The sequence below is a fragment of the Carlito syrichta genome, unplaced genomic scaffold (assembly GCF_000164805.1).
Source record: "Carlito syrichta isolate Samal-C Ts95f unplaced genomic scaffold, Tarsius_syrichta-2.0.1 Scaffold303211, whole genome shotgun sequence".
NCBI lineage: Eukaryota > Metazoa > Chordata > Mammalia > Primates > Tarsiidae > Carlito > Carlito syrichta.
Genome location: NW_007247307.1, coordinates 79,051 through 101,431, shown reverse-complemented (window position 1 = coordinate 101,431; position 22,381 = coordinate 79,051). Strand labels below are relative to the sequence as shown.

Sequence of the window (22,381 nt, the reverse complement as noted above, 5' to 3'; positions counted from 1 at the left end):
TTTATTTATTTATTTATTTATTTATTTATTTTGTGAGACAGATCTCACTGTTGCCTAAGCTGGTCTCATATTTCTGGGCTCAAGCAATCCTCCCCCCTCAGCCTCCCAAAGTGCAGGGATTACAGGCATGAGCCACCACGCCCAGCCCATTTTAGGTTTTGAAAATCAGAACACATATTGGTCAATAAGGAAAGGTCCAAGAAGCTATACAATAGGGTGTAGCTTCTCTAAACAACTCAGAGCCAAGATGAAAGACATAGTCTAAGATAAGATTGGTCTAGGAGGATATATTGGCTAATTTCATGTGTCAACTTAGCTAGGCACAGTACCCAAATGTTAGGTCAAACATTATTCTAGATGTTTCTGTGAAGGTAAAGTTAGATGATATTAGCATTTAAATAAGTAGATTTTAATTAAACAGATTATACTCCATAATGTGTATGGGCCTCACCCAATCCACTGATGGCTGGCATCTCCTGAAGAAGAGGAAGTCTGCCAGCAGACTGCTCTAAGACTTGAACTACAGCATCAACTCTTTCTTGGCTTTCCTGCCTGCTAGCCTGCCCTACAGATTTGCCATCCTCCATAAATGCATGGGCCAACTCCTTAAAATAAATCTGTCTCTCTCTGTGTATGGATGTGTGTGTATGTGTGTGTTTTCACAAATACATATCCATACATATACACTTAAACATATTATTGATTATGTTTCTCTGGAGAACTCTGACTAATATAGAGGATTAAGAGGGAGAAAACATGAGTGCAAATACTAGCTCTGGCACTTAATACCTAGGTGATACTTTCCTTAGAATGATTGTTTTCAACTATAAAACAAGCAGATTTTTGTTTTGTTTTGTTTGTTGAGTTGGAGTCTCACTCGGTCACCCAGACTGGAGAGCAGTGGCACGCTCCCAGCCACCGCAGCCTTGACCCGCTGGGCTCTGGCGATCCTTCCACCACAGCCTTCCAAGTAGCTGGAACTACAGGTGCGTGCTAGCACACCCGGCTAATTTTTGATTTATTGTAGAGACAAGGTCTCACCAAGTTGCCCGGGTGGGTCTCGAACCCGTGGGCTCAGGCAATCCACTTGCCTCGACCTCCCAAAGTGCTGGGATTACAGGCTGAGCCACCGAGCCCGGCCAATAAGCAGATTTTTAAAAACAACAAAAAATAAATGCTATTGACTTCATTTCCACATATCACAACTCAATTGTTGCTCCCAAATAAATGTGAACTCAAAATGTGCATTAAAATAATTTATATTTAGTCACTTTATTTATTCACTTATTCACTTTAAAGCTAGTACAAGCACTCAAATAACTAAGTATAAATATACTGTTGTTCTGATAAACTCCAAAGTACTCTCTATGGTAGAAAACACTGGAAAGAATTCAAAAATAACACTGACCTCATCAGACAGATGGCATTTATTTGGCACAATGTCAATAAAAATTAACTTCTTTAAATATGGAAATAATATACACTTTCGGCTCTGAAAATAAATTACCTCATTTCATAGTGAAAATGTTTTATTTCACAAGGCAGTACTGTTTTTATAAAATATGTAAAATATGATACTCTCCAAATTATTATAAACACCAGTCATTCAGCCACAAGGCAATCATATGAAGACTAGAATCTATACTGTTAAATGAGAAACTTCTTTGCCTAGGAAGAAATGAAATTTAGAAACGTTCATGATTTATATTAAGTAGCTAACTCAATAAGCTGGACTCCTGTCAACTATCTTATCAAGTTTACAATATAAAGTATTACTATAAAATGCAGAATAAAACACAAATTGTATTGAGTTTAAATTGACAATTTCAATTATGTCTTTATTTTGAATATTTTAAATTTATAGTATAAAATTACCTAGGTACAAAATACCTGATATTTTCACATTTGCATACAAGGGATTATTTGGTGATATTAAATATAAGTTACTTTGTCCAAAAAACTGACAAAAGCAAACCTTTAAATTTTCAGAAGTATAGCTGGATACAGCGTGTGGGGAATTTTGGAAGTGATAACAAAAGCAACCATGAACCTTGCTGTTTCTCTTCAACCACTGAGAAAAAAAAAGTTTCTCATTTAACAGAAGTTTCTCTTCAACGACTGATTTGGGCGACAGGGGTTAGAGGGAGAGGGCAGAAGCATTGTTTCAGAGAAAATTCCTCCTAACAAATTTCTCTACAAGCTAAACTGCAACTAAGTGAAGAAAAACATAAAAATAAACAAGGGTTTTAAAGAACATACAGAAAAACAAATAGTCTGAAAAGGCATACAAATTTTTTAAAAATTAGACAGGGAAAAGTAATGACTTCAAATGAGAAAATATCAACATTAGATCCTTTATCCATTAAAGAAATGCTGAAACTACACATTATAGCCAGGATATAACTGGCTATATAACTATATAACTGGCTATGATACAACTGATACAAGTGTGCTTGTTTGTTAGGGAAATGAAGTGAGAATTTCAATGAGATGAGTCATTAAGTCACTTTAAATCTGCTTAAAATTCTTGTCTGAAAACCTATGATAACAGTTGTAACTAAAAACTTTCTGAATTAGAAAGCAGAGTTATTTGAAATAATGTGTGAATTAGTTGTATTTTGGATGCTCCAAGCCCCTGGAAATACTCATCTGTAGGCTTCTTTTTAAAACATTCACAAAATTTTGTAGTTAAAGTGACCCTGGAATCCAACTGGTTTACAATAACACCCATGCAAGAATCTCATTTATAACATGTATGACCAGTGATTATCCCAATGTCTTGAATATGCCCAATGATGGAGAAAAAGGAATGTCATAGTTAAATTATCAGAAAAGCTTTAAAAGCTAAATTCATATCCCTATAATAACTTCTATACAGTGATTTCAATTCCACAATCTGTACTCTGCTAAGCAAGTATATACTTTCTTCTAAATGAAAACCTTTCAAATAAAGGTTTGACTTTCAAGTCTTTAAGCTAAACATTTATAATTCCTCCATCTCTTTCTCACATGACAAGTTTTCAACAACTGTTACTACTATGGTCACATTCTTTGGAAAAATTCCAATTTGCCAATGACCCTTAAAAAACATGGTATCCAAAACTAAATACAATATTCCAGATGTGATCCGGGTATCTCATGCAAAGTAATATAAGAACTACTGCCTCCCTTCTTAAAAATTCTTTATTTTTTGCCAGGCTCGGTGGCTCAGCCTGTAATCCCGCGCCTTTGGGAGGCTGAGGTGAGTGGATGGCCTGAGCCCGCGGGTTTCGAGACCCGCCTGGGCAGCGAGACCTCATCTCGACAATCAATCAAAAAATCAGCCGGGCGTGGTGGCGCGCGCCTGTAGTTCCGGCTCCTGGGAAGGCTGAGGCGGAGGGATCGCCGGAGCCCGGCGGGTCGAGGCTGCGGTGGCCGGGAGCGGCCGCTGCGCTCCAGTCTGGGCGACAGAGGAGACTCCGACTCAAGAAAAAAAAAAAAGTCCTCAAAGGAAAGTGTTTTGCGGATGTGGAAGAGGCAAAACAAAAAAACGGCAGCAGCACTAAAAGGCAACAAAACTGACTAGTTCAAAAACTGAGCAGTGGAAAAAGCATCTCGATGGGTGTATTTCATCAAACGAAGAGTACGTTGAAGGATTCTGAAGTTTAAATATGTAAGACTAAATACACAGCATTTCATAAGTAAATTCCAGGGTGCTTTGGGTCCCCCCTCATGAGACAGTGAAGAGGGAGAGAGAGAGTTAAAGGGAGGGAGGGAGGGAGGGAAGGAGGGAGGAAGCTAGAGTTTAGTTTGGGATCCAAACTAAAAACACGCGTACTATATATACTATACTAAACACACACACACACACACACACACACACACACACACACACCCTTCTTAAAGATGGGGAAATAATTCCTAAATTAATATATTTTCATAAATACCACCTGAGATAAAACTCGGCCGTTTTTCTTAATTCTCCATATGCTACGTGTAGACTTAAATCAAAACACCTGCATGCACCACACAGCTTGTAGCAAAGTTATTTTTGGATGCCAAACTAAATTTCCATTCAAGTTTTCCATACTTAAAGTCTCTAGATGACTGTGGAGATTCAATGAACTGTTACTTTATATTTTTAATGGCTTTTTACAGTAAAAGATAAGTTTCACTGCTTTGCTAAAAAGATTTATATGTCTATGCATAAATTTAGACTACCCTTAGATGTTGATGTAAAGAACTGATGTTTGAATCATGTCTACATTTTTTCCATTCTCCAAATTTTTCCCTATTAAGGCAATGCTTAGGAAAGAAGATACTTTGGCATTTTAAACTGCTCTGGGCATTTGCTGAACTTCCAACACTTCAGATGTAGGATATTGAGCTCTACTCCTATTTAGCACAAGTCATATATACAATTTTCAAAAATATAACATTTATTCTACTCAGAAAAAGGAGTTAATTCAAATTAGCAGTCAAGAAATCATTATCATTTGTGTCTCTATAACAAATGAAAATCAGTTGTGTATTTAGATAAATAATTATCTCTGACTTAAAAAACAAACTGAGGTAACAGTTAAGGTCTGAACTCGGCCAGACATTTCATCTAATTTATTTTATATCTTGTTCATATTTCAAGGGAAAGGAAATAAATGAACCAAAGAATATTACAAAATAAGTATAAATCAAAATCAAAGGCTTATTACTGTAGATAAATAGTGAAAGAATTGTTAATATTTAACACTGAAATTGTCACTTTCCTGGAAGAATTAAAAAGTCAGTTGTACTCCCATATATCAACTATTTGATATTTATGAGAATTTATAGAGATGTAGACAATTATAAAAAATTGTAAAAAACAAAAGAGACACATTGAACAGAACCATAAGCCAAAAATATTATCTGGTTTTCAAAGGTCTCCTAAATATTTCTAAAGATCCAAAAGTGGCTTAATTAAAGGAAGCCAAATCCAAAAGAGAATAGTCCTGGTTCACCTGGGTAGCTCTGACACCTAGGACTACCTAAAGATTTAGGAATTCCTCTTACTCCATCCCAGAAACTCCCATCCCGGTCCATGAAAAAAGGCTAGCTCCACATGTCTCTGAGAGTGAGATGACCTAGGACAGCAAGACTATCTTCTAACCTCTGGGCACTGAGTCACTTGGCAATTTACATCTTAGTGGTCCAATAACAAGTAGAATAGCATTAAACTACTGAAAGTGGCTGCTACAGGCTGAATGTTTGTGTACCCCAAAATTCACATGTTGAAATCTTTTTCCTCAGTGTGATGGTATTAGAAAGTGGTGCCTTTGGGAAGTGATTTAGGTCATGAGAGGAGTTCTGCATGAATCGAATTAAGTGACCTTATAAAAGGAACCCCAGAAAGCTCTCTGTTTTCTGCGATGTGAGGATAACAGGAAGCTGGCAATCTGCAACAGAGAAGAAGGCCCTTACCAGAACCCAACCACGCCTATACCCTGAATCTCCAACTGCCTAGCCTCCAGAACTGTGAGAAATGAATTTCTGTTGCTGAAAAGGCACCTAATTTATAGTAATTTATATAGCAGCTCAAATTGCCTAAGACAGAGCCATAACCTTATTTCAAGGGTTAAAAAATTTAACTTTGCAGCTATTAAAGTGGCTGTGAAACCATGTTACCTTTTCACAAGCAATTTAAGTTCACTTTATAACCAATTACTGAGATACTAAAATAAATCTAGCTTAATCAAGTAAAATTACCTTCATCATATACCTACACAGTATATTAACAAACAGGTATGTATTTAAAAAGCCAGGTAGGGAGTTCAAGACTAGCCTGGACAACATAATGAGACTTCCATCACTTAAAAAATTTTTTTTAGTTTCCCTCTATTAACCTCCCATTTGGTAGTTATTATAACTATAATCTGCACTATGTAATGAGAACATTCTTTGGCCAAAGGAATATGAGCTTTGGGAAGGTTTCTTTTTACATTTATTCCTTTTAAGCTTCTTTTCTTGTTTCTATTTCATAAACCAAATATCACTTAAAACTGGCACTCTGACCATATAACACAGCACTATTTGCTGTACTTCGGCAGCACAACATATGAGGAAACATTAGACTCTCATATGTGCATATGTCGTCAATTCGAACATGGCCATGATGGTTTCTATACTACTATATATCCTACCTCACATGAAACTGAGTATTGTTGAGTAATAAAGAAAGGTGAGTCCTCACAATTTAAATAATGAATACTCTACTTCAAATCTTTTTTGGAATTCTGAAGGAAATAATTATACAAATATATTATTAAATGCAGAAAAAACTATTTTAATGTTTTGTTTTGGCTCATCTTAATAGATCCTTTTATGCATTTCTCTGATAATTTTCTAGGAAAAAATAAAGCACAATAATAGAACATATTATTGACTTACTCATTTAAACAATAAGTCTAATTGATAATCTGCATCATTGTCAAAATCAAATCCAATACCATTTGTACAGCATGCAGAATATGCAAGTTAAAATATTAGAAGCTTTAAATACATAATTTAAGTTCTACATTCATACATTTAATTACTAGACCTCTCTCCTTGGAAGCCCCGGAGACATTTAAAATTTAACATGTTCTCAACATGACCTTTCTATTTCTCTTACATATTCCAATATTCTGAAATGCGATGCCTGATACCACTTAGTCATCAAGAAACCTGTGAGCTATAATAACACTAGTAACAACAGGCATCATTTGGGAATATCTACTTTGTGCTAAGAATCCCCACCCTCCACAAAATACTTGCAAAATAGGTAATATTCTGAGAAACTCTGCTGTAAAGAATGATGCATAATATAATTTAATTCTGATTTTCTCCAATTAGCTTGAGTACTAAGTACTTTTTGCACCATAGCTTTTGGTGAGCCAAAAGTACTGCTCTGATCACACTTTAAAAAATGCTTTAAAAAAAAAGTCTATTACAGCCAGGCTCAGTGGCTCAGCCTGTAATCCCGCATCTTTGGGAGGCTGAGGTGAGTGGATTGCCTGAGCCCGCGGGTTCGAGACCCGCCTGGACAGGAGAGACCTCATCTCTACAATAAATCAAAAAATTAGCCGGGCATGGTAGCACGCACCTGTAGTTCCAGCTTCTTGGAAGGCTGAGGCGGAAGAATCGCCGGAGCCCAGCAGGTTGACGCTGGAGTGGCCCTGAATGTGCCACAACACTCCAGCCTGGGTAACAGAGTGAGACTCCAACTCAAAAAAAAAAAAAAAAAAAAAAAGTTTATTATAAACAAACTGTTGCATTAGCTACTTTTGCTTGCCAAAATCAAATCAGTGATGCACTGTATAAAGAGTAGCTGAAAGGAATGTGAGTTTACAGTTGTATTGTCTATACTTAATTAAAATTGTACTTCCTTACAGCCTGATTCCTTGAACTGTAAGGAATTTCAGATTTATTTTTATGAGAATTTGTCTGTTAGAATAATATGCTTAGCCAGGCTCAGTGGCTCAGCCTGTAATCCTGTGCCTTTGGGAGGCTGAGGTGAGTGGATTGCCTGAGCCCGCGGGTTCGAGACCCGCCTGAGCAGCGAGACCTCATCTCTACAATAAATCAAAAAATCAGCTGGGCGTGGTAGCGCATGCCTGTAATTCCGGCTACTCGGAAGGCTGAGGCGGAAGGATCGCCGGAGCCCCGCAGGTCGAGGCTGCGGTGGCCGGGAGCGGCCACTGCACTCCAGTCTGGGCGACTGAGTGAGACTCCAACTCAAAAAAAAAAGAATAATATGCTTAACAGTAGGAGAGATAAAGAAGATAACAGTACCTTATATTTTTTTCTATGTGAGTGGATGAACAGAGTAATATTAAGTTATTATTTCTATGAGGCAACAAACATATATTAATTGAACACAAACCAGACATTATGTCTAAATAGCATAAAAAATATAAGAAATAATTTCTAAAATAGCATCCCTTCTCTCTAGAAGCTTATAATCTAGTTGAGACAAAATTAATAGTAAAATACCCAAAAACTTACACTGATTACTCTTCAGCGCATATAAATCTTTCTCTTTTTATCAAAAAGATCAAGCACACTTTGATAGACCATTAGAATTATCAACGGTAGAAACATGAGAATTTGCCAAATACACAGTATAATAATATATAGCCAATCAGAACCCAAAGTAGAGGGAGAAGGAAAAATGCAGTGTAAAAATATAGTAAGTAGAAATATTTCCAAATAAATTATGCAAATCTGTTTAGCTATCCTTTACATATGCCTGTATTATTGATCTACACAAAATCTTTCTTTAAAAAGTTTCACAGAGTTTCACAGAATATTAGTAATTTAAGTAACACTGGAAGCTCAGCAGTCTAAAAAAATACAGAAAAGACTTGTCTCTAGCTTCCAAAAATCACACCTCCATGAACAAATTAACCACAATTAGGTTGACATAAGCAGACTGCACTACCAAATACTGGAAGTTCTTCAAGAATTAAAATGTTTGGGTACATGGGAATGAGACCATCCAAGCAAGCCCAATATTCTTAAAAATTATTCTTTATGACATCTTGAAAAATCGACACGAAGTACCTATGCCAAAGAGAAAAGAAATTCAACAGAAAACCAATAAATAGATATTCCAGCAGTCATTTTGGAAAAAAAAGTTGAGAGTAGAGATATTCATATAAGAATTTATGTTTTAACCTAGGTAGATTTTAATGCCATACTCAAAATAAAAAATAAACATCCATCCATAGACAAGTATCACATCAAGATACTTATTTAAAAGTATGATAAAAAGATATACCTGCTTGTAACTGTGTTAAGCTCAGTACTCAAAGTACTATTAACCCTTAACTTTCACTTATTATGTTCCTAAGTGCTACCATGAAATCTATACAAAGTAAATAGAATAAGAGTTATAAACCTCCTGTTCACTTTCTGGATGTCTAAGAATACCTGCTGCTGCTATAGAAAAATTTAATAGACATTTGTCACTTTTGGCTTAAAAATAAAAATAGTCTATATGTTAATGGATACCTGGAAGATCCATCATTCACACATTCACAATTCCCTTTCTAATTAACTCCAACACCTAAATTTATGCCACATAAGTCTACTCAAACAGGTTTCTTTTTTTATATAATTATAGAAGAAGCCATGAGAATTACTTTCCTGGAAAACTTCAAAATCATCAAAATTTTAACAAAATATACTCGCTAAAATGCAACATAACAGCAAACTGCCATGAAGAGATAATACAGAAATGTTAATAAAGCATTTTTTACTTAAATTTCCAATATAACGGAAAAAGTTGAAATAATAAAATTAGTATCTCCACTTAGATTCAACATTGTGAGTCTTTTGCCACAAATGGTTTCCAACCCTTCTTGCCTGTGTCTTCTACAACTCCACGAGTTCAGATAAGATCAGGTTTTGTCCCAAATGAGATTTTTCACACATTTTATTTTTCAGTTTTAGAATTAAAATTATGGATAAGCAGTGGTGGACTGTGGTATTACTCCTAATGTACAGATGATGAAACAGAAACACAGAAAGGCTAAAAATACCAGACTAAAACAAGGAAGTAGTAAAACCAGCAGGTGAAAATAGGCAACTAACTCCAGAGTCAATCCTTTCAAACATGAGGCTTCAGTCCAATGGGAAATCTGTGGCTTTCTTCATCTCTGCCCAGAATCTGGATTAAAAAAAAAACTCCAACCTCTAATTCCATTACGACCCTCCTAATCTGAGTCACCATCATCTCAGCCTCCACTAGGGTTTATTGCAGTAGTCTCCTAACCAGACTTCCTGATTCTTCTTTTGCTTGTTGGTTCTATTCTCAACACAGCAACCAGTGTTATTTTTTAAAACATCAGTCACATCATGTCATGTCACTGCTCAAGACCATTTAGGATTTTTTGTTCATTCATAGTAAAAGCCAGCGTTCTTCAAACAGCCTTCAAGAACACCTAGGCCCTAGACTCTCTCACTTACATTACCTCTGTGACCTCATCTCCTGCTGTCTCACTCCAGACACCCTGGTCTCCAGGTTGCTACTGGTCCCCAGGTTATGTTCCCAGTGATGGCTCTGGTACTGGCTGACATACGTTCCCACTTGTACCCACATGACTCCCTCCCTGACTCCTCCAATATCATCTCCCAATGAAATCCATACTGTCCATCCTGCTTAAAATCACAACTGCCTCCAGCAAAGCAACTGGCAGTCCCGATCCCTCTTTTCCTGTTCTCTCTTTCTCTGTAACATTTGTTATAATGATTATGATTTTAAAAAAAGATGAAATATGTCAAGTGTTGGCAAAGATCAGGAGAAAAGGAAACACATGCATATTGTTAGTGAGAACGTAAATTAGGCCGAGCATGGTGGCACATGTCTATCATCTCAGCTCTTTGGGAGACAGAGGCAAGAGGACTGCCTGAGCCCAGGGGGTCAAGACCAACCTGGGCAACTTGGTGAGACCTCATCTCTACAATAAATTTTTAAAAATTAGCCGAGCATGGTGGCACATGCCTGTGGTTCCAGCTACTTGGAAGACTGAGGCAGAAGGACTGCCTGAGCTCAGCAAGGCGAGAGAGTGCCACTGCACTCCAGCCTGGGTAAGAGACTCCGACTCAAAAAAAAAAAGAGAGAGAATGTAAATTAGTACAGCCATTATGGAAAATAGTATGCAGCTTCCTCAAAAAATTAAGCCTAAAACTACCACCTGATCTAGTAATCCCACTACTAGGTACATATCCAAAAGAAATAAAATCAGTATGTCTAAGAAATATCTGTACTCCCATGTTCATTGCAGCATTATTCATAACAGCCAAGGAATGAAATCAAGCTAAGTGTCCATCAATGGAGGAAATTATAAAGAAAATGTGTGTGTGTGTGTGTGTGTGTGTGTGTGTATAATGGGATACTACTCAGTCTTAAAGAAGAAAATCTGTAGTTTGCAACAATATGGATGAACCTGGAAAACATTTGTGCTAAGTGAAATAAGCCAGGCACAGAAAGACAAATGCCACATGATCTCACAGACATGCAGAATCTAAAAATAGTCAAACTCATAGAAGCAGAGAGCAGAATGGTAGTTTCCAGGGGATGGAGGTGGAGGAGTTATGAGATTTGAGAGATGTTAGTCAATGGATACAAAATTTCAGTTCAATGGGAGGAATGATTTCAAGAGATCTATCGTACAACATGGTGACAATGTAGCACAACTATCTTAATGGCAAGCCAAATCCACACTGGGAGTATAAACAGTAGGAATGACAACATTGTCAGTCATTCTTGACAACATATTATATATTTGAGAATTGCTAAAAGAATAGATTTTAGTATTCTCACCACAAATTAATGATAAGAAGGAGATAACATATATGCTAATTAGGTTGATTTGGCCACTTTACAACATATATGTGTTCCAAAACATAATGTTGTACACCATAAATACATACAGTTTTACTGTCAACTTAAAAATAATAATAAATTTTAAATGACTGCAAAAAACTTAAATTACTGCAAAAAAAATAAAGACACACAACAAGCTATATTTTAAATAAAAGTTGACATACCTTGGCTTCCGAAATGCTAAGCTGTATTGTTGGCAAGCCAGACCCACGGTGGGAGTATAAACAATGGGCATGAATTTCTCAATGTCAGACATTAGAACGCTGTAAAAGAGCTTTTCATTTCTATCTTGAAGATCCATTAAGAGAAGATACCTGTGGAAATTGAACATAATTAGATCTACAGCCCACAAAGGCATAAAATAGTTGCATAGAAATCAAATCAAACACTTTTACAACGGAGATTAAAGCATTTTTAGGTCATATAGAAAACAACTGACAAAAAAAACTTTAGAAGCTGGGCTCGGTGGCTCAGCCTATAATCCCACGCCTTTGGGAGGCTGAGGTGAGTGGACGGCCTGAGCCCACGGGTTCGAGACCCGCCTGGGCAACTTGGCGAGACCTCATCTCTACAATAAATCAAAATGAGCCAGGCGTGGTAGCGCGTGCTGTATTTCCAGCTACTCTGAAGGCTGAGGAGGAAGGATCACTGGAGCCCAGCGGGTCGAGGCTGCGGGAGCCGGGAGCGGCCACTGCACTCCAGCCTGGGCGACAAAGTGAGACTCCAACTCAAAAAAACCAAAAAAACAAACAAACAAAAAAGACTTTAGAAATATTCTTAAACACCTCAAAGAATAAAGATTCATACATTTAATTACCATCATTCAAACATTAAAATCATTCCTTAAATAACAGTTTTATTCAACACTTGAAGAGACTTCATCCCTATTTTAAAACGAAAGACAGATGAAAATACCACTACAGATACAGTTTAACATTAACTAATAGAAAGAATTCATCCTTTCACTTGCAGTACTGAGAAGCCAAGGGAAAAGACAAAGGAAATGAGCACAGGAATGTAGTATCCATTCTACAAAATAGCTAAGGTAGACAAGTTCAAGTTTTCTTACTATTTGTATCTAATGGTTTTTTTCTTTGCAAAGGCATTTCTGAGCTAGAGCTATCTTTCTAAATATAAACCTTTTCATGTTACCTGTACCCTTCAACAGTGTACAGAATAAAACTCGAACTGCTTAGTATAGCTTAAAAGAATCTTGCAAAACTATTCAACAATCTGACCAGCATTTGGAATTGATTTCCATTCTCTAGAATATTTTAAATGCACAGAACTGGGAGTGAGAGACGCATGGATTCTTATGCTTGGGCAATTAAATAAATAACCCTGAAAATGAACACACAGGAGGAAGACAATTAGCTAAAAAAGTTTTCTGAGTCAGAGTCTCACTCTGTTGCCCAGGCTGGAGTGCAGTGGCACACTCATAGCCTCTGCAACCTCAACCTGCTGGACTCAGGTAATCCTTCTTCCTCAGCCTTACAAGTAGCTGGAACTACAGGTGCATGCCACCATTTTTTAATTTATTGTAGAGTTGAGGTCTCACCAAGTTGCCCAGGCTGGTCTCAAACCCCTGGGCTCAGGCAATCCTTTCACCTCTGTCTCCCAAAGTGCTGGGATTACAGGCATGAGCCACCACACCCAGCTGAGTTTAATTTTTGACATGATAAAATTGATTTAGCAATGTGGAAGTTACAGCTAAATCAACTATCAATTCTCAGATCTCACCTTACTTATCAGGTAACACAGGTAACATTCCCTAGAGTTCAACATTTCCTTTCCTTGACCTGCAGCTATCACATTCTCTTGGTTTTCCTCCCATCTCACTGGTCATTCCTTTTCTGTTTCTTTGCTGCTTTCTCTTCTTCTCTGAAAACCTTCTAACACTCACGTTTAACACATTAGGAAATTATGTTAGCTTTACTTTCAAGATATACTCAAAATCTGACCACTTTCATTGCTACTGTTCTGGATCCAAATGATCATCCCCTCTTGCCTGTATTATAATAATAGTCTCCTAAAAATTCTCCCAGCCTACATTCTAGCCTCAACACTGCAGCCAGTCTTTCTGGAATATACCCTACATAATATGAATCTCCTGCTCAAAACCTCAAAGGCTCCTCTTTTCACTCAGTAACAGCAGAAGTCCTCTAGTGGCTTACAAAACCCTAATATCTGCCTGTCCCCATTACCTTGCTAACTTCCTTCTCCTAGGTCATTCTGCTCCAGACACAAGTCTCCCTGCTGGTCCTTGAATATACCAGAATAAAACACTGTACCTCTGATTTTATCATGGCTAACTGCCTCACCACCTTTGATTTTTTGCTCAAAATTCACCTTCTCAATGGAAGCTACTCTTATAACCCCATTTAACAATGCAAACTGGTCATACCTACAGCCAAAATTCTCAGCCCCTCTTTACCCTAATCTATCCTTTCTTCTTTTTTCCCATGGCACTAGCCACTTTCTAGTATATTATCAATTTTTCTATTTACAAAATGTTAACAATTTATGTAAATTCCATGAGGGCAGAGACTATCATGTAAATTCCATGAAGGCAGAGTTCCCAATATCTAAAAGAGTACTTGACACTGAGTTTACATTCAGTATATATTTGAGGAGTAGTCTGCAGTAAAAATATGAAAGTTGTTCTCATTCAGCAGCTCTTCTAGTAAAACTATATATATATATATATATATATATATCTGAAAGTCACCAGCTCTTAGCAGGTAGCTGATATAATGGCCCAGGAAAAACATAAAAGTAAAGACATAAGTGACTACAGGAAGAACTTAAGAAACAAGTAAAAGAGAAGACTGTAAAGTAGTTTAAGAAGAATCTAATATATACACACTGAACAAACTGAGTCAGACTCTTTGCCCAGCTACCCGTCACAACTAATGGGCTCGTCAACAAAGTGGCCATGGTAGCAGGGATATAATTATACATGAGCTCAGCAACAGGGACTGCCAGAGTACTACTCATGGACTTACAAATGCCTTTTCCACTGTCATGGTATTCCACACAGCATTGCTTCTGGTCAAGGAACTCACTTCATAACAAATGAAGTGTGGCAATGAACCCATGGTCATGGAATTCACTGGTTTTATTTTTTTTTAATTTTTTTATTTTTTGAGTTGGAGTCTCACTCGGTCGCCCAGACTGGAGTGCAGTGGCCGCTCCCGGCCACCGCAGCCTTGCCTGCTGGGCTCCAGCGATCCTTCCACCTCAGCCTTCCGAGTAGCCGGAACTACAGGCGCGCGCTACCATGCCCGGCTAATTTTTTGATTTATTGTAGAGATGAGGTCTTGCCTGCCCAGGAGGGTCTCGAACCCACGGGCTCAGGCAATCCACTCACCTCAGCCACCCAAGGCGTGGGATTACAGGCTGAGCCACAGAGCCCAGCTTTCATTGGTTTTACAATGTTTCTTACCAATCTGAAGCAACTGACTTGACAGAACAATGGAATATCCTTTTTGAAGACCCAGTTACAATACCAACCAGGTGGCAATACCTTGTAAAGCTGGATGAAGGTTCTCGAGGAGGCTGTATATGCTCTAATTAATGTCCAATATATTGTGTTGTGTTTCCCATAGCCAGGATTCACAGGTCTAGGAATCAAGGGGTGAAAATGGAAGTAGCATCACTCACCAACAACCCCAACACTCACCAATGATCCACCAGCAAAATTTCTTTCTGCCCCTGTGACCTTATGCTCTGCCAGTCTAGAGGGCTTCCAAAGGGAAGAACGTTTCCATCTAGAGACACAATAATGAACCCACTGAACAAGAAGTTAAGACTGCCACCTGGCCACTTTGTGCACCACACACCTCTGATTCAACAGGCCAACAAAGGAGTTTCTGTGCTGGCTGAGAAGGATTGATCCTGACTACAGAGGAAGCTGGGACTGCCACACTGAGAAAGAGTGTGTCTGAATACAGGAAATCCCCGAGAATGTCTTTTAGAATTACCATGCCCTGTGATTGAAGCCAATGAAAATTACAACACAATTCAGGGAGGAATACTAATGGCCCAGATCATTCAAGAATGAAGGTCTGACTCACTAGATCAGATAAAGAACCAATCAGCTGAAATACTTGCTGAGGGCAAAGAGAATATGGAAGGGGCATGGAAGAAATACCAGCTATGACCGTGTGACCAATTATAGAAACAAAGATTGTAATTATGATAAATATTTTGTTGTGAATATGTTTATATGTGTATATATGAATCTGTATGCAAATGAGTAAATATCATTTTCTTCCCTCATCATATCATCAGATAACATAAGATATAATGACTTTATATCACAACATTTAAGTATTGCTAACTTTACATCATAGTGTTTAAGTTAAGGGACATCAAGGAGAAGAGTAAACACCACCCAAGGATTCTGCATCCTCTTCTAAGGAAAGGGTTGGTGCATTTTCTGTGGTATCCAGGACTGTTATATCATGTTAGGTGGAAGTATGACTTGGTTATTGTCTTTATTCAAATACTGAGTATGACTTAAGGAGATGCATATAAGTGTTGTCATAGTCCCTCAGGCTGCTCTTACAAAACCGCCACAGACTGCACAGCTTAGAAACAACAGAAGTTTACTCTCATAGTTCTAGAGGCCAGGAAGTCCAGGGTCAAGGCAGGAGCCGAGTGCAAAGCCTGGAAAGGACCCGTTCCTCATAGACGGAACCTCCACTCTGCATTTTCAGGGTTAATTTTGTGTGTCAACTAAGTAGGACAGTTCGTAGCTTGGCTAATACAAAAAAGCAACATCAACTGGGTGCCTATCAACAAGAGAAACTTATTTCTCACAGTTCTGAAGGTTGGAAGTCTGAAACCATGGAACTAGCATTGCTGGGTTCCAGTGCGGACCTTCTTACAGGCTGTAGAGAGCCAATTTCTCATATCCTCAAATGGCAGAAAAAGGAGGGACCCAGTTCTCTAGCCTCATCTTATAAGAGTACTAATCCCAATTCATGAGAGTTCCACTTTTATAACCTAATCGTCACCCAAAGGCCCTACCTCCTAATAACCTCACCTTGGGGATTAGATTTCAGCAGGCCCTACCTCCTAATAACCTCATCTTGGGGATTAGATTTCAGCATCAGTTCATAACAAACAGGGTGTACAGATATTTGGTCAAACATTATTCTGGATGTTTCTGCAAAGGTATTCTTGGATGAGATTAACATATAAATTGTTGGACTCTGAGATTACCCTCCATAATGTGGGTGGGCCTCTTTCAATCAGTTGAAGGCCTTAACAGAAAGGCCAACCTCCCTTCCAGCAAAAAGGAATTCTGCCAGCACAGTGCCTTTGGACTCAACTGTGACTTTTCTCTGATCCCCAGCCTGCTATCCTACACTGCAGATTTCAGATTTAACAAGCCTTCTCTCTCTCGTTCTAGCTGTCTCTCTCACACTCTCACACACCCCTATCGGTTCTGTTTCTTTGGTTTGTTTTTGCTCTTTTGTTCTTTTGGGTTTTTTATCTGCATTTTTTATAGTTTAAGGTGTGTATCAATATATATTTGAGAATTTGATCTGAATTCCTGTTTTTCTGGTCTTTCTGTTTTTCTTCTCTATTCACTTTGTGCTAGGCATGTGTGTGTGTGTGCTTAGTTTTCTTAGGTTTTTTTGTTGTTTGTTTTGTTTCATTTTGTTGTTATTCCAGTTTGTTTTGGGCTGTGTGTGTATGTCTCAGTGTGTGTGTGTGTTCAGTTGTTGTTTGCAATGGTTTCTGCTTTGCCTCATCATAGAGAGTGGTGGTGGGGAGTGGGTCTCAGGGAACACATACCACAATAGGTGAATATTGCAATTTGCAAGTAGTTTCTGAATCCTAGTGCCCCATCCCCTACTTTATTCGACTTTCAAAAACTACAAGAGACAGCAAAGCTTCCCATCCACCATCCTATTTCAAAACAGAATAAATCCAGAGCCTAGATCAGAGAAGAATAGAGGACTGAGCAAACATCAGAAGGGAAAGCCTCTCCCACTGACACTGAATAACAGAACTAAAGAGAAAAACAAGAGATCTTTCACAAATGAGAAAAAAACAACAAAGGAAGACCACAGGCAATTTCAAGTGTATCAAAGACAAAACACCTGAAAAATCAGACCTTGGTACCCAAACAATGGAACTCACCAACGACTGGCCCCAGAATACAACAGGGATTAGGGAATGGATGAAAGAGTGAATAAGACTCAAGAAAGAAAAGATGCAACACTGAAAGAACTCGTAACAGAGATTTGGCAATAAAAAAATTTCATCCAGGAAATAAACAGCAAGATGACAAGCATGGAAAGCAGAATTAATCTAGCTGAAGAAAGAATCTCAGAACTTGAAGACAAGAACATGGAATTAATCCAACTGTAAAAAACATAGAAAGAAGACTCAGAAAGAAACAACAAAGCCTACAAGAGACATACGATTATATCAAGAGGCCAACCTACACCTGATTGTATCCCAGAAGAAGAAAGAGAAATAGAGAAAACTTGTAGCATCTCACCAGAGATGTGACCAGCCAAGCACAAGAGATACAGAAAACCCCCACAAGACATCAAACAAGAAGACTAGCCCCTATTCACATAGTAATTCGCCTACACAAAGTATGCACTAAAGAAAAAATCCTTAGGGCAGCAAGAGAGAAAGGTCAGACTACCTACTGGGGAAAACCAATCGGAATAGCAGCAGACCTATTGACAGAAACACTACAAGCAAGAAGGGACTGGAGTCCTACATTCAAAGTCCTCAAAGATAAACAATTTCAACCAAGAATTTCCTACCCAGCAAGCTCAGCTTCACCAATGATGAAAAAGTAAAATCCTTCCCAGACATCCAATCCCTAAGAGTTTATGCAGCTTCCAGACCACCTCTACAGGAGACACTTAAAAAGGAATTAAGCACAGAAGAAAGAAAAAAAAGAATGACCACACACTCCCCAAGAGAACAGCAGAACACAGAAACAACAGAGAATACAGTGCAACAAGAAACTTGAAAACACACACATACATCAACCCCAAAGCCAGAAGAAAACAAGTAAAAAAAGAGAAAACGTTATAAGAACCTCAAGACAGGGATAAACAATCACATTTCAATAACCAGCCTGAATGTGAATAGACTAAATGGAACACTGAAAAGACACAGAAAGGCAAACTGAATAAGAAACCTGACCCAAGTATTTGCTGCATCCAGGAAATTCATCTCAACACAAAGGATGCACACAGACTCAAAGTTAAAGATCAGAAGACAAGTTTCTAGGCAAATGGATCACAAAATAAGGCAGGAGTCACAATCTTAGTATCAGACAAAACAACCTTTAAGCTATCAAAAATTTTAAAAGATGCAAAAGGACACTACATAATGATAAAAGGTTTACTCCATCAACAAGAAATATCCATTCTAAACATATATGCAACCAACACAGGAACACCAGCGTTTATAAAGCAACTACAAGAAAACTAAAAAATGATATTGACTCTAACACTATTATAGCAGGGGACTTGAATACCCCACTAACAGCCCTAGATAGATCATCAAGGCAAAAAATCATCAAGGAGATCCAGAAACTACACATGACACTTGACCAAATAGATAACTACAGATAACTACAGATATATAGATAACTACAGATATTCCACCAAACAACTACAGAAAATACATTCTACTCACCACCACATGGAATGTACTCCAACGTCGATCACATCCTTGGCCATATCAAACATAAAAAATTCCACAAGGTTGACACCTTGCCATGCACATTCTCAGACCACAGTGGAATAAAAATAAATATCACTGCCAACAAAATATCCCCAAGGCCAAAAATACATGGAGACTAAAGAGCATGATGCTGAACAACTACTGGTTCAACACTGCAATCAAAGCAGAAATCAAAAGATTTCTGGAAACAAATAAAAATGAAGAAACATCTTATCAAAATCTCTGGGGTGCCATGAAATCCGTTCTCAGAGGGGAATTTATATCCCTACGAGCACACATCAAGCAAATGGAAGATCACAAGTGGAGAGCCTAACAAACCGCCTAAGGGAGCTGGAAAGAGAAGTCCACCAAACCCCCAGCTTTAGCAGAAGAATCCAAATCACCAAAATCAGAGCCCAAATAGGGGACACAGGAGACAAAAATATCATAGAAAACATAAACAAAACAAAAAGCTGGTTCTTTGAAAGAATTAACAAGATTGATGGACCAAATGATCGAGAAAAATAGAGAAAAAGCCCAAATAAACACAATCAGAAATTCAAAAGATCAAATCACAACTGACCCCAAAGAAATACAAAAGATTATCAGAGATTACTATGTACACCTACTTGGAAACAAACCTCATAACCTAAATGAAATGGAGAACTTTCTAACATCACACAACCTCCCCAGGTTGAAACAAAAAGACATTGAGACACTAAATAGACCAATAACAACCCAGGAAATTGACTCCGTCATACGAAAACCACCTACAAAAAAAAGCCCTGGACTAGATGGCTTTCCAGCAGAATTCTAGAAAACGTACAAGGAGGAGCTGATACCAATCCTATTTAAAGTATTCCAGGCAATTGAGAAGAATGGAATTCTCCTCAAATCATTTTACGAAGCTAGCATCACACTGATACCCAAACTGGGAAAAGAGCCAACAAAAAAAAGAGAACTACAGGCCAATAACCCTTATGAACACAGAGGCAAAAATCCTCAATAAGATTCTAGTAAATCGGATCTAAAACACATCTCAAAAAATCATCCACCATGACCAAGTAGGCTTCATCCCCAGGATGCAGGGCTGGTTCATCATTCACAAGACCATAAATGTAATTAATTATATCAACAGATGTAAAAACCACATGATTATATCATTAGATGCAGGAAAAGCTATTGATAAAATCCAGTATCCCATCTTGATAAAACCTCTCAAACACCTAGGTATATAAAGAACATACCTCAAAATAGTTAGTGCTTCTGCAAAGCAAAAGAAACCATCAAGAGAGCAGGGAGACAGTCCACAGAATGGGAAATAATATTTCTCAACTGTGTATCTGACAATGGCCTTACATCTAGGATCTACAAGGGACTCAAACACACCAAAGGAAAAAAACAGCTCCATTAAAAAGCGGGCAAAAGATATGAACTGACACTTCTCAAAAGAAGATATATGGGCAGCCAACAAACACACGAAACAGTGCTCAGCCTCACTCATCATCAGAGAAATGCAAATCAAAACCACATTGAGATACCACCTAACCCCAGTAAGAATGGTCATCATTAATAAAACAAACAACAACAGATGCTGGCAAGGATGTGGAGAAAAGGAAATGCTTCTACACTGCTGGTGGGAATGCAAACTAGCGCAACCTCTTTGGAAAACAGTGTGGCGATTTCTGAAACAACTAGAAATTGACCTTCCACATGACCCTATTGGGAATATACCCAGAGGAACCCAAATCATTCTACAAAAGATATCTGCACACATATGTTTGTTGCAGCTCTATTCATAAGAGCAAAAACATGGAACCAACCATGAAACTGGACTGGATTAAAAAAATGTGGTGGCCGGGCTCGGTGGCTCAGCCTGTAATCCTGCGCCTTTGGGAGGCTGAGGTGAGTGGATTGCCTGAGCCCAGGGGTTCGAGACCCGCCTGGGGAACTTGGCGAGACTTCATCTCTACAATAAACCAAAAGTTAGCCGGGTGTGGTAGCGTGCGCCTGTAGTTCCAGCTACTTGGAAGGCTGAGGCGGAGGAATCGCTGAGCCCAGCAGGCAAGGCTGAGGTGGCCAGGAGCGGCCACTGCACTCCAGTCTGAGCGACAGAGTAAGACTCCAACTCAAAAAAAAAAAAAAATGTGGTGGCGGGGCTCAGTGGCTCAGCCTATAATCCCAGCACTTTGGGAGGCCAAGGCAAGAGGATTGCCTGAGGCCGTGGGCTGGAGACCCATCCGGGCAACTTGGTGAGACCTCATCTTTATAAAAAAAAAAAAAAAAAAAAAACCTAGCCACGCGTGGTAGCACATGCCTATAGTTCCAGCTACTTCGAAGGCTGAGGCGGAAGGATCGCCAGAGCCCAGCAGGTCGAGGCCGCAGTGGTTGGGAGCATGACACTGCACTCCAGCCTGGGCGACAGAGTGAGACTCCGGCTCAAAAAAAAAAAAAAATGTGGTACATGTACACAGTGGAATATTATGCAGCCATAAAGAAGGACAAACATATGGACTTCACAGCATCTTGGATTGATTTGGAGTTGATCATACTCAGTAGCTATCACAGAAACAAAGAACATATGTTTTCACTCATAAACAGACCTTGAACAATTATTATAAGAAAGGAATTGGCAGTAGTGGGAAACTGTCAGGGTAAGAGGGTGGGATTGGCAGTTGAGGGAAACTGCTAGGGGAGGGAGAGGCATACCTCATCAACAAGGGGTACCTGCATAATCAACATTTGTAAACCTAACCCTGAATTGTACCTTACATTTTTATAATTTAAAAAGAATTTTAAAACATATATTTTAGTTTTCTCATCCAGCAAAAAAAAAACTAGATAAATACATAAGAGAAAAATAAAAATCATCTTCAGTAGTGTGTTACCTGTCAAAGTCAGAGTTCAGACGCTCAAAATTTTTAACTACTCTGAGGACCTGGAGCTCCTGACTAATGAAGCAAGGTGGCAGCAATCCATGAATGTCCAACTGCTGTCTCTCTTCCAGGGTAAAAGCCAACTCCTGTGCAGTAAAGGAAAACAATAATTTGAGGAGCAAAAAAACAAAAAGCATATATACACACAAATAAAGTCCAACAAGAATATGGAACTAAAAAGCAGATCTGCCACTGCTCTAACTATGGCCATATGACTGGTAAATCACGTACGTTCCCCATACCTCAGTTTCTTTATCTATAGAAATTAGAATACTATAGAATCTATAAGATTTATCTTTAAAATTAAGATACTATAATATTTTCAGAGCTGTGTCACTCAGACATCATTAGG

The 22,381-nt window shown here is 38.4% G+C and overlaps 1 protein-coding gene across 1 annotated transcript in view; it reads right to left on the bottom strand.

Moving 5' to 3' along the window:
* Positions 1-22,123, bottom strand: part of ME1 (malic enzyme 1) — a 176,713-nt gene extending 154,590 nt beyond the window's left edge. The window contains exons 1-2 of the mRNA XM_008058099.2: positions 21,982-22,123; positions 11,548-11,697 (exon numbers count right to left, since the gene is read on the bottom strand). Of these exons, the coding sequence (XP_008056290.1) occupies positions 11,548-11,684 (137 nt within the window). The 5' untranslated portion in view covers positions 11,685-11,697; positions 21,982-22,123. The remainder of the gene's footprint in view (positions 1-11,547; positions 11,698-21,981) is intronic.
* Between the last annotated feature and the right edge of the window lie 258 nt (positions 22,124-22,381).